Raw genomic sequence first — 12,748 nt, 5'->3', positions numbered from 1 at the left:
GGCACATACACACTCCAGTCACGTCTTTCCCTCTAGTTCACCACAATTTCTTCAATGTCCATGTTGACCTTGATGGACCATGCCTTCATCAAATGACCACAGTTATGTACTCACTGTCATCTCTAGATTCACATGGGGGCTGGAGGCCATACCATTGCCTGACATCATGGCAGATTCGGTGGCTATGGCTTCCATGGACATTTGGGTGTCACATTTTGCATCTCCCTGCCACATAACAGCAGACTGTAAATGACATCAGGTCTATTTAAAATGTTAGTTACAACATGTGGCACACTTGTTCATCACATGACCAGTTATCACCCTCCCACAAACAGCACAATGGAGAGATTTCACAGAACACTGAAAGCTGCCCTCATATGCCAAAATACAACGTGGTCTACCATTATACCTGTAGTTCTCATAAGTTTGTGTGGGGCACACAAAGCTGACTTAGGTGAATCACCGAAATAGTTTATGGGTACCGGCTCCTGATTCAAGGGCACATCATCAAGCACCAGGCAGTACCAACCATCAGCCGAGTTCCAGCATTCATTCAACAGCTCCACCACTGCATGGTCCACCTTTATTCAATATCCCTGTGGTGCCATGCTGAACACTGGTCCCTCCTGTACAAAGACCTACATACATGCATGCATGTTATGCTCCAAGTGGATGTCAATCAGCCACCCCTCCAGCCACAGTATTCCAGTCTGTACTTGGTGCTCAAGAGATAAGAGAAGATTTTTTCTATCTGCCTCCAAGGTAATCCCACCATAGTATGCACCAACTGTCTAAAGCTGATGTCTACTGTGGTCCTTCCCATCCTGTGCACATCACCCAATGTCAAGATCAAACTGCCATTGGCATTGTAAGCAATATTCCGGTTGCTCAGCAGCAGACATGTGGGACTCCAACATTGAGACCATGCAGCACTACCTCACCATGAACATCAGCAGAGCTGCCCATAATGCCTGCCACTACCACACCTCAGTTGCTGGACCCTCACAATGCCCTCCTAGCTGAGTTGAGGAACGTCTACAGTAATAACGCTTTGGTGCAAGCCCACACACTCACATGACAGCACCTGATCTATCCAGCCTCCATGATGCTACGATAGTCAGTGGCACCAGCACATAACAACATGTGGTATATGAGCTGCACAGGATGCATAGTGCATCACCCGCCTCATAAAATTTTCCTGGGTGACAGGAGGCCACTGTGACAGATAGGCTACAATTGAGCAGATAACACCTCAACTGGCACACACACAGCATTGCAGACCACATTCAGTGTCAAGCAGTAGTATATCTATCACTCATCACATCGTTAATCAGGCATTTTTCCCAAAAAGCCTTCAGCAGCAGGTATTCTTCTTGGTGGCACTTCCTGTGGGTATGCCTGGCAGCATACATAATGTGACACGCTCTCTTGAGTTTTGTTAGTGATTGTAAAAATAAGTGAGTCTGGTAATGCATAGCAACATAGGGGCACATAGCATTTGCCTGTGGAGAGCTGTCGGTACATAAACAAAGTGCTCTAGGTGACATAGTGCATGCAGGAAAAGACTCACCAGGTACTATGGATTATGTGCATGGAGTATCCAATTATCAAAGTCCACTGAACTGATGGTGCAAATTGCTTTCTAAACCTTGTATCAGTTGGCAAAGAGGTCACACACTAACACATGAGTGCACCCGTTGTACTAAGTAGAGCCCTCTATGTAAGCACTGAACATTTATGATATTAGAAATTTACAGACTAAGAATAATTAATAATCGAGTGATTTGATTGACTCTGTCCACCAAAAAAATATTATTTTATGAACAGTATTCAGTAATTTGTGTTGTTGTTGTTGTGGTCTTCAGTCCTGAGACTGGTTTGATGCAGCTCTCCATGCTACTCTATCCTGTGCAAGCTTTTTCATCTCCCAGTACCTACTGCAACCTACATCCTTCTGAATCTGCTTAGTGTATTCATCTCTTGGTCTCCCTCTACGATTTTTACCCTCCACGCTGCCCTCCAATACTAAATTGGTGATCCCTTGATGCCTCAGAACATGTCCTACCAACCGATCCCTTCTTCTGGTCAAGTTGCGCCACAAACTTCTCTTCTCCCCAATCCTATTCAATACTTCCTCATTAGTTATGTGATCTACCCATCTAATCTTCAGCATTCTTCTGTAGCACCACATTTCGAAAGATTCTATTCTCTTCTTGTCCAGACTATTTATCGTCCATGTTTCACTTCCATACATGGCTACACTCCATACAATTAATTTGTGTGTTAATTTGTGTGTTAATGTCAATGTGTGTTAATGTCAATTACTTACATTGCCCTGGAAACAGAGAGACCAGTTACTATATGCATTGTGAGTAATGACTGTCTGACACATGAGTGTTGATATCAGAACTTATTGGATTTTCAAGTTACATATCACTCCCTATATGGTGCCAAACAGTTGCTTATTCAAAATTAGATGCAGATTATTATTTTCAGTGCCACTGAAAATAATATATTACATCTTGTCAATGAGATTTTTTCTTCCAGCTGAATCAATGTTTTGTTTTGTGATACATAGCAAGATGATACTTGTGACGTATGTCCTGGCCCATTCTGTTCTGTCAATTCCTAAGTAAAATTTATGTAGAGCAGATTAGTTGATGGAACACACAATCCTTCCCACAGGCTCACTAGTGTCACCAAACACTAAGGTAGGCTCTGGACATAGCACACTGTGTGCTATATCATTTGGATTGGAAACCAGAAATGTGGTGTAAGGATATATTATAAATGATTAATCCTTGGCACATAAATTACAAATTTAGTGTCTGCTTCTCCCTCCCTCTCTCTCTCTCTCTCTCTCTCTCTCTCTCTCTCTCTCTCTCTCTTTTCCTCTCTAACTCTGTCTCAACTACTGCTTATACCATCACACAGTTTCCTCATATGTAATTACAGTGTACACTTTCAATTTGTTTAATAGTAATCTTATCAATAAGTAAGATAGCATCTGATGTATTTATTAAAAAGGTTTTCAAGCTTGTAAAGAAATATTCACTTAGTTTCCTATTGTTATCTTTTTGACAATTTTCCAGGTGAACCATGTAAACCATCCATGTTGTTTCTCTTATGCTCCTGCAGCAAATTCATATCCTGCAATTCTTGGTGACATGATATCCAGTTCCATAGCATGCCATAATTTTTCATGGGTATGTCCAGTATTATTAAAACACCTACAATTCCTGTACATATGAGATTTGTTCTAGATTTCCAGTATAGCATAGGTTCTGGCTTGTTTTACAATTACATGCTGGTTGCCTTTCTATTTAATTTTTGTAGCTGATTAAGTGATTATCTAACTAACATATTCCACAGACCTGATTTACATTGATGTCTTACATGTTCCAGTTTTCAAGTCCAGCCGCCACTGAATTGGAGATGGTAGCTTTGGATTGGTATGGTGAGTTTTTATAAATAAAGGTAACAGAGTTACTGCTGTAGTTCAGTCTCTGATTGGGAAGCTCAGTGTACTTTCATTTGCAGCTAAAGCAATAAATCTACCAAAAACATTCTTTCATTCATTTACAAGGAGCAAAGGTGGAGGATGTATTCAGGTTAGTTTACAGCTTTCATTAAATTCCCGTTTTCAATGTATCAGTCCATCTACCATCACAATACATTTCAGAAGATTTAATAATATGATAGCCAACATTTCTGTCATTTATCTAAAAACTGATAAAATTTTACTTATGATTATCTTCCATAAACAATATGTACACACTAATGATAAATTTATATGTACAGTGTGAGTCAATGAAATATGAGATTAAGCTGGCTGTTGCATCATTAAATAATTACAGAAAGACAATGATTTTCAAACCAACCTTAATTGAATTTTTTCACTTTACCAGATGTGTCTCCTATTACCTGGAAGGCATAGCCTTGAGACACACTATTGCTTTCTTCACAGCTTCTACAGTATATATACTTGCCATAAAGTTCTGATTTCAGACAAAGAATTTGAAAAACAAATAAATTAGAATGATGGGGCCACATGTAGTTTGCATTTAATGTACAATATCATAGGGAACACTGTTGTCAACGTATATCACGTTGTAACTTCTTAAGGCTTTACAAACTTCCAAATATAATGCAATTTTGTGGCTCATGATGTCAAACACCTTTAGAAAATACACAAATATTGTGAATACATTATCTTTATTGCGTAGAAATATCATAGACATAACATCTTGAGGTGTTGGGAAAGTCTGAAGAATTATATTATGGAGATATTCTCTGTGAGGTGTATCATGCTTCACCTAACTTTCCTGAGGTTCCCTGTAAGAGAGTTCCTTCTGACATTCTTTTCTTCAGACAATTTCTTATCAAATGTGAAAATAAAAAGAGGTGAAATATATAGAAGATGGTTACAGTGATTATATTTCTCACAAAATTCTGTTGTCAGATATGTAAAAAAAAATTTAAAAAAAAATTAGATTGAACTAGAAAAATTAGAATGAACTCCGTATGAGATCCACTTTTTTGTCGAAAATCATGTAATATTGTTGACAATATGATGATTTGCATACATAATATGTAGGAATAAAACAGATGAACGTAGTTCAAAGCATTTCATGTGATTGTTCAGCTATGATTTTCAGCATATGATCTCTTTGCTGTCAGTCTTTCAGCTGGTTAACAGTTCTCCATCTACATATATTAGAACCTAACTTCTCCATTCCTGCATAATTAGAGACACCTACATTTTGTATAGTTTCCTTTAAAAATGCTAGTTACAGCCTTTCTTAGGTCATCTTCACTAAAAAAGACAGCTGAGGCATTCTAAGATAAAGATACCAGAAGAAGGAGTAGTGCAGTTTTTGTATAACTGCTGAAAAAATTATTGTGCCGAAAGTATCTTACTAAGCCCCATATTATTCAAGACAGTTGTGCTTTTACAATTTAACTGTCTGTATGGGATATTCAAAACAAGATCTAAATAAGGACAATGAGTTTCTTTATGTTTGGAAAGAAACCAAAGCTTCATAACAAGCAAACAAAATAGCACCAGCATTATATGATTGCCTCTGTAATACTAAACATGGTAAAGATGACAGATAAGTTAAGCTCATATTGAATGGTTGCAGTGACCAGAATAAAACTTTCTGTGTGGTCATGAATATTTCTTACTGTGTTACCCATGATGGACCATAGAATATAAATGAAGTTCAACTGACTTTTCCTGTGATTGGACTTTTCCTGTGATCAGACAGTCACACATCCACCCGATCATGCTTTCAGGTGAGTTGAGAAGGATTTGTGAAAGAGAGGCACAGTCATACTTCTGGAGAGTATCTGACCATGTTTAAGGGCCATAGAACAGTAAGAAAATGAGTGGGAGATGTGTAATTTACAACTGGAGTCATGTTAAAGAAGAAACTATTAAACCACCAGGAACATGACATTTTGGTTTCAATCCTTCAAAATGCATTTTCATCAAAAGGTCAAAAACTGGAAATATGTCAGTGAGATGTGAACCAAACTATAGAACTAGCTGTGGTTGGTATGAAAAAGCGTGCAAAAGGGGGTATGAACAAAATACCAATAATTCTTGAAGTTAGAATCAAGAAAGAGAAACTGAAAGATATGTATACGTAATTTGCTTACTAGGCATTTTGGTGAAGACTAGGAACAGGTTGGCTGTTTGGTTTACTATAAAAACTTAATTGGTGGTGCAACTAATAATGCAGTTGGAATGGATAAAAAATTATTCTGACAACTTCGTTGTACTTGTGGGAGGCACAAATGATATCAACAAAAATGAAACAGTGAGTGCAACGCGCGGTCTTAAACAGTGTCCAAGAAACCTCACTCACACTAATGTAATACTGGTCAATATTCCACATCACTATGATCTTGTAAGATGGTCATGTGTTCACAGGGAAATAAAAAGTGCCAACAATCAGTTTGCAAAAATCTGGAGACATTTTAAAAATGTGAAATGCATTGATATAAGCAGTATTGGACATAGATTCCACACACAACACGGACTTCACCTGAATGGCTTGGGGAAAGAATATCTGGCAAACCTGATAACCAAGGTAATAAAAACCACCAAAATAAATTCAAAACCTAAACGGTAATTGCATCACCGTTGCTTGACTCCATAACGAAAACATTTCAAGAAAAGGTAAAGGCATTAGAACCATCATCAGCATTAGCAAAACATATAAAAAAAAGACAAAATTTTAGCAGAAAGAACAGTGGACAGCGATTTCAATGACAAAAGAACTACAGTTCTTCATCATCCAAATATTATTTTAGACGAAAACAAGAAAAACGAGAAGACTCCAAGTTCACAAGACAAGACAGCAGTAGTGGCAGAACCAACATTTGAAGTGTCAGAAACAGCATCACAATTGACAACAACAAATAGAAGGCTGTTGGGCAGAAGAAATGCTGAGCCTCCTATTCATCTCAATGATTTTTATGTGTGGGCCTGAAGAAAAAGAAGGGACAACAGAAGGTAGTGTCAAGTGTCTCCTCCCTCCTGTCTCAAGACAGACTACAGTGGATTCTCAGTCAGGTAACAGCACCAATAGAATGAAGAAGAAAAAGCAAGGCATCTCTTTGTTTCATCAAAATACAAGGGGCCTCTTAAATAAAACAGATCAACTTCTTATTAACATTAATGAAAAGGACAGTATAAATAATGCTAAGATTTTGTGCTTAACTGAGCACCATGTTACTAATAAATGTGCCTTGCCATCTATAATAAGTTATAGTTTAGTAACATACTACTGTAGGGAAAGTAAAGGCAAAGGTGGAGTAGCAATTTATGTTAAGGATAGTGTAGCATACAGAGCTATAGATATTAAGAAATATTGTGTGAAACAACAATTTGAGGCATGTGCCACAGACATAATAACTAAATTCTACACAATAATAGTGTTGGCTGTCTACAGGGCTCCTTCAGGTGACATAAAAACTTTTCTGCATTCAATGGAACTCCTTCTGTCAGGGCTTCTTTCGAAAGCAAAGGACATTGTAGTTTTAGGTGATTTCAGTATAAACTTTATGACAGAAAATAAGAATAAAATTGAGTTTGAGATTGTGATGACCTTACATAATCTGATATCAGTAATAAACTTCCCAACAAGAATTACATCTAAGTGCCAAACTATGATAGACAACATTTTTTTAGATGTAAGTAGACATCAGAATTATACTGTCAGGCAGGTTATAAGTGGGCTTTCAGATCATGATGGACAAATTCTCTCTCTTTATGATGTTAATGTGTTCAAAAAAGAATTTCCTCAATGGAAATTCATAAGAGTAATGAATGCAGAGGCAAAAGAAACTTTCAACCATAGGCTGCAGCAAATGGATTGGTCTTTAGTACATAGCCATGATAATGTTGATACTAAATTAAACTGTTTAATAATGAATTCTGTGCTCTTTTTGAAGAAATATTTCCCAAGAAGTGGGTCAGAAACAGTACTTCCAACTCTGTAAGTAAGCCTTGGATTACAAATGGTATAAAACAATCATGTAAAACCAAAAGGGAAACTTATGCTGCAATAAGATTCTGTAAAGATGTAGAGAAATGGGAACACTATAGATTATACTGTAAAATTTTAAAGAAACTAATACAGAAATCAAAAGCCCTTTATTATGAGAAGAAAATAGATAATTCTAATAATAAAATAAAAATAATTTGGAGCATTGTAAAAAAAGGAACAGGAAGAGATACAACAAGCAAAGAAGATGTAAATAAAATCAGATATGAAGGTACCCTAGTAGATAACCCCAAAACAGTGGCTGAGATTTTTAGTAAACACTTCCTATGTGTATCTCAACAGATTGGTTGCAAGCCCAATGTTGATGAAGCTGTAACTCTTTGTCAAGCAATATATTCAAACACAATTTCAGTAATGCACCTTAATCCTGTCACTGTAGAAGAAATTCAAAAAATCATCATCTCTCTAAAAAGTAAGAACTCTGCAGTGGTTGATAATATATCTAGTAATTTATTGAAATATTCTTGTGTGTGGATAAGGGACATTCTCTGTCATATTTTCAATGCTTCCGTTCAGAAAGGTGTTGTTCCCAGTTGACTTAAGTATGCCATTGTGAAGCCCCTGTACAAAAAGGGCAATACAGCTGAACTAACTAACTATCGACCTATCCCATTGCTGACAGCTTTCTCAAAAAATTCTAGAAAAGCTAATACATGTAAGACTTGCTGATCATCTCACGAAGAATGGACTTCTCAGCAAGAGCCAATTTGGCTTTCAAAAGGGCCGTTCAACAGAAGACGCAATCTATGCACTTGCAAATGAAATCCTAGAAACCCTTAATGAAAAATGCTAGCACTTGGTATCTTTGCAATTTATCCAAAGCATTTGACTGTGTTGATCACCAGATTCTCTTGCAAAAAGCAAAATTAGTAGGAATAAGTGGTGCTGCAGGTAATTGGCTTCAGTCATACCTCCAAGACAGAAAACGAAAAGTTGTCTTGAATAGCTCGGGTGGAGTATGTGCCATTTCCTCAGATTCTGATTGGAGTTCCATTACATGTGGAGTGCCTCAGGGCTCAATTCTTGGGCCACTATTATTCCTGATTTTTAGAATTGATCTACCATCATGTACAAGCGTGCTGTGTAAATTTACATTATTTGCTGATGATACCACAATTTTTATGAGCAGTAGAACAGACAATAATCTTGAGGAACTCATTAATCACATACTCTTAGATGTAGTTAATTGGTTCAAGGTGAATGGTCTCTCATTAAATTCCAGTAAGACCAGCTTTATTCAGTTCTGTACAAAAACAGAAAAGGAGAGAGAGATAAGTGTGACATATGGTAATCAACCAATAGAAAGAATGGAAACAACAAAATTTCTTGGAGTGCACATTGACAAGAAAATGAACTGGTCTTCACATATTATGCTTAGCTCTGCTACCTATGCTTTAGTGGTTGTCACTACATGTGTTAAACCTAACACTGCAAAGGTGGCATACTATAGCTGTTTACACTCTCTCGTTGAATACAGCATCATTTTCTGGGGCAACCAGCCATTAGCAAGGAAAGTGTTCATTGCACAGAAGTGAGCTTTAAGAATTATATGTAGATTGCGTCCAAGAGACTCACATAGAAATAGCTTTCGAAAATATTTTTTCTCTCATGTGTTTTGTTTGTAAAAATATAGAGATATTTCAACCAAATGGTAATTATCATGAGCATAACACACGGAGGAAGAATGACATACATAGCCAGCATAGAAATTTGAGCTTGGTGCAAAAAGGTGTCCACTACATGGGAACAAAACTCTTCAGTGCTCTTCCTCCTGAAATAAAGACAGAGATTCATAACAAGAGTAAGTTCAAGAAAGCACTAAAAATATTTCTGCTAGAAAAAGCTTTTTACAGTCTAAATGAATTTTTAACAAAATAAATTGTAAAGTTTAATATGATATAATACAAGTTGATGTAATCCCACTAAGAATGTTATTTAACTTGAGCTCTGTATCTGTGTGTGCTCTGTATCTATTTTCTGTAGTCCTTTAATGATTCTAAGAAAACAGATATTTCCTTTTTTCTGTATTGCTGCTCAAAAATTTACTGTATAAGTTTTTATAAAATTATGTACTTGTATTTGTAAAAAACTGACTCGTTCCGCGTGCTTGTGAACCCAACACAGTCGGACCTATGGAACACGAAAGAAATCATATCGAATGAAATCATCAAATCAAATCTAAATAAAGCATATAAGGAACCAACAGCTTAAAATATATAAAATCAATTCCTCAATTTTTGTTTAATATCCAGTATTTAGATGTTACCCAACAGGTAGTTTTGGATCAAGTTCTAAAACATATTGTATTTTAATATTGTAACCCACTAGAAGAAATTCAGTTTTAGTTAATTATTAAGCTTCCTGAAGAAAAGTGATGAGCTTTTTTGTTAGTTGTTTAACATAAATCTGTGACAAAAATATTTATCTCCAACAGTGTAAGAAACAGAACAGATTATGTCCACCCGGTGAGTAACAAAAGTTACAACATCAAAAGAGTATTGCCCTGTATCTTGATAAAAAATCACTCATACTTTCTAGTGTAGCAGGTTGGGGTTTAGTGATATTAGATATTGAGCGTCAGTCACAGAGAGGAGGAAAGACTATTATTTTGTCAGGGATGGCGGGAGGGAAAATGACACATCATGGGCAGAGGAATGGGCTCTATCTCAGCTCAGAGGGTGAGGTGTGAGTGAAACATTGGTGGTTTCACTAATGGTCATTTATTGAGACATAAGACCCTTTAAACAAGTAGACTCATACAATGTGTTCTAACTTGCTCAATTTCTCATGGCAGCAGAGTCATAGTGTGCAGATTCCAGTGACAGCTGATGCGGCAACAATTCGTGTTGCAGCAGCACACTGATGGCATATTCTTCCCTCAGTTCTGTGCCCGTGACTCTCTGCATTGGCTGTGCAGCCTCTTTCTTGTGAATTCACTTGTTGTGTTATTAACAAGTGGCTACAGTGTGGTGCAGAGTTCTCTGTCCCAGAACTGAGCCAGCAACCCTCAGGTTTGTCATCTTCCAGTGGAGTTCATCAACCTCTAGGTTCACAGGTGACCAATTTGGTGAGGCCACAGTCCCTTCATCTTCACCAGCCACCTGAGTATGTACCACAAAAACTTCTTTCTGGTAATATCTGGAATGGCATCTTCTGCATTGAACTATTGGCACAGTATTAACATCTTCTTCTGTCGAGCAGCATAGTGGTTAAGTCATAGTAGTGAAGTATGACATCCAGTGACTAACCATTGATCCATCCGTCTAGGCGGCATTTCTTTGTGTCTTCTTTCTCCCCTCAAAAGACCTTCTCAAAGGACCCCTCGTGCCCATTTGTTGGAGGTATTTATTCAGCGTTTTTGCCAACATTGCAAAGTTTCTAGGGTGGTGGCTACCTGTTCGATCATTGATGTATGCTTCTCATGTTGTGCAGAAACGTGACCAATGTTGGCACATGTGCCTGTTTTCCTTGGTTGAATGTTGCCACTTCTGAATATTGTGGCTTAACATGTTAAAGTCTCTAAAATGTTCACTTAACCTATAATAAGTCTTAATGTATTTTTCTGCTTTGAGCAACCATAAATGACACAAAATTATTATATGTAATAATTATATTCCCTATGTTCCTCACCTGTCTGGAAAAATTCATGATAAATTTTCTCTTATGTCCATCAACACATCATTAACAAACAAGAAACAAAAAAACAGTGGCAACATTAATCTGCCAGGAAAATTATACATGCATTCCACAACAGCTTAAAATACATGAGCATTAAGAAAACTTCTGAAAGTAATGTTAGAAATATGGCAGAATGATGATCAGTAACAATACAATGATGTAGCAAGTGACAATTATCTGTACATACATTTTAGCAGTATATGTGTATGCTCAGAATTTTTGTAGCCATTCAACTAGAATTTGATGTAGTGATATGTTATTGTTTGTCTTTGGTTTTAGTCTGATACACAGGACAGCAGTACAAAGAAGGTTCCAGAAATATGTATGCCCAATATCATAATTCATGTTTTATGTTGCTCTTTCAACTGTACAATATGCTGCATCGTAGCCTTGGCATCAGTTTTGCCTTGTACTGTGATAACAACATGTAATGACTGCAGGATGGAGGAATCAAGGGAGTTGTTTAGCTAAGACTTATTTTGAGGAACCAATAGTTACATAATTGTTTCTGGACAGTAAATTAGTGGGTATGTGAAATTTCACACCTGAGAGAGAACATAACGTGGCTGTAATATGGAAAGTAGTATTGCTGAGGGCATCTTAAATAAACGTGTTTTTATGATAAAATAAAAATTATTGTGCACTTTATGCGACCTATATACCCTTATCAATAAGTTCTACTGAATGACATACTTTTTTAAGCACACGGTATCTAGTCATATGCCGGTAATGCCTGTTATTTAAAACCCAGAAGTCCCCTTCATATATTTTATAATTCCCTTTTTTGTACCTGATTCCCTGTTAGTGCATTATTGCTAGAATCTGTAGTATACAAAGCTTATTTAAATTTGCATCAGAATGGTATATTTTGTATTGTGGATGCGAATTGACTGAGCACACTGAAGGTTATATGGGGCTGAGTGCATGTTCTGTATGGTGAATCAGTGGGGTTCGGCTTGCAACTGGCGCTTTTCGTACCAGCCCCGTAGATAGTCTACTGGTGGAGGCCGGGGTTCCCCCGCTGCGGATTCGCCGCCATCGACTGCTCGCCGACTATGCTGTCCACGTGCATTGCTCGCCAGACCATCCCAATCGTCGCCTGCTTTTCCCTGCCATGGTCCTCCATCTGCCCGAACGGCGACCTAGGTCTGGGCTTTCCGTAGCTGTCCGTGTCCAGTCGCTGCTGTCAGAACTGGGGTCATTCCCTCTTCTGCCTCCCTTCTGGGTCCGTACACCTACGCCTCCCTGGTGTTTGTCCCGGCCGTCCGTCCGTCTGGATTTGGCACAGGGACCTAAGGACTCGGTTCCGCCTATGGCCCTCTGTCGCCGTTTTCTTGCGCTCCTCGAATCATTTCCGGGCTGTGAGCCTGTCTACACTGATGGTTCCCTGGTTGATGGTCACACTGCCTACGCTTTTGCTCACACTGCCCATGTTGAGCAATGCTCCTTGCCGGCTGGCTGCAGTATTTTTACTGCAGAGCTGGTGGCCATCT

General features: G+C 37.9%; 1 protein-coding gene across 1 annotated transcript; it reads left to right on the top strand.

Annotated features, from left to right (window-relative positions):
• Positions 1-249: 249 nt before the first annotated feature.
• On the top strand, positions 250-946 carry LOC124606035. The gene is made up of 3 exons (XM_047137999.1): positions 250-454; positions 499-708; positions 798-946. The coding sequence occupies exons 1-3, from the start codon at positions 250-252 to the stop codon at positions 944-946; spliced, it is 564 nt and encodes a 187-aa protein (XP_046993955.1).
• Positions 947-12,748: the final 11,802 nt, after the last annotated feature.

The sequence above is a fragment of the Schistocerca americana genome, chromosome 3 (genome assembly GCF_021461395.2).
Source record: "Schistocerca americana isolate TAMUIC-IGC-003095 chromosome 3, iqSchAmer2.1, whole genome shotgun sequence".
Classification (NCBI taxonomy): domain Eukaryota; kingdom Metazoa; phylum Arthropoda; class Insecta; order Orthoptera; family Acrididae; genus Schistocerca; species Schistocerca americana.
This window is presented reverse-complemented; position numbering and strand designations above follow the sequence as displayed.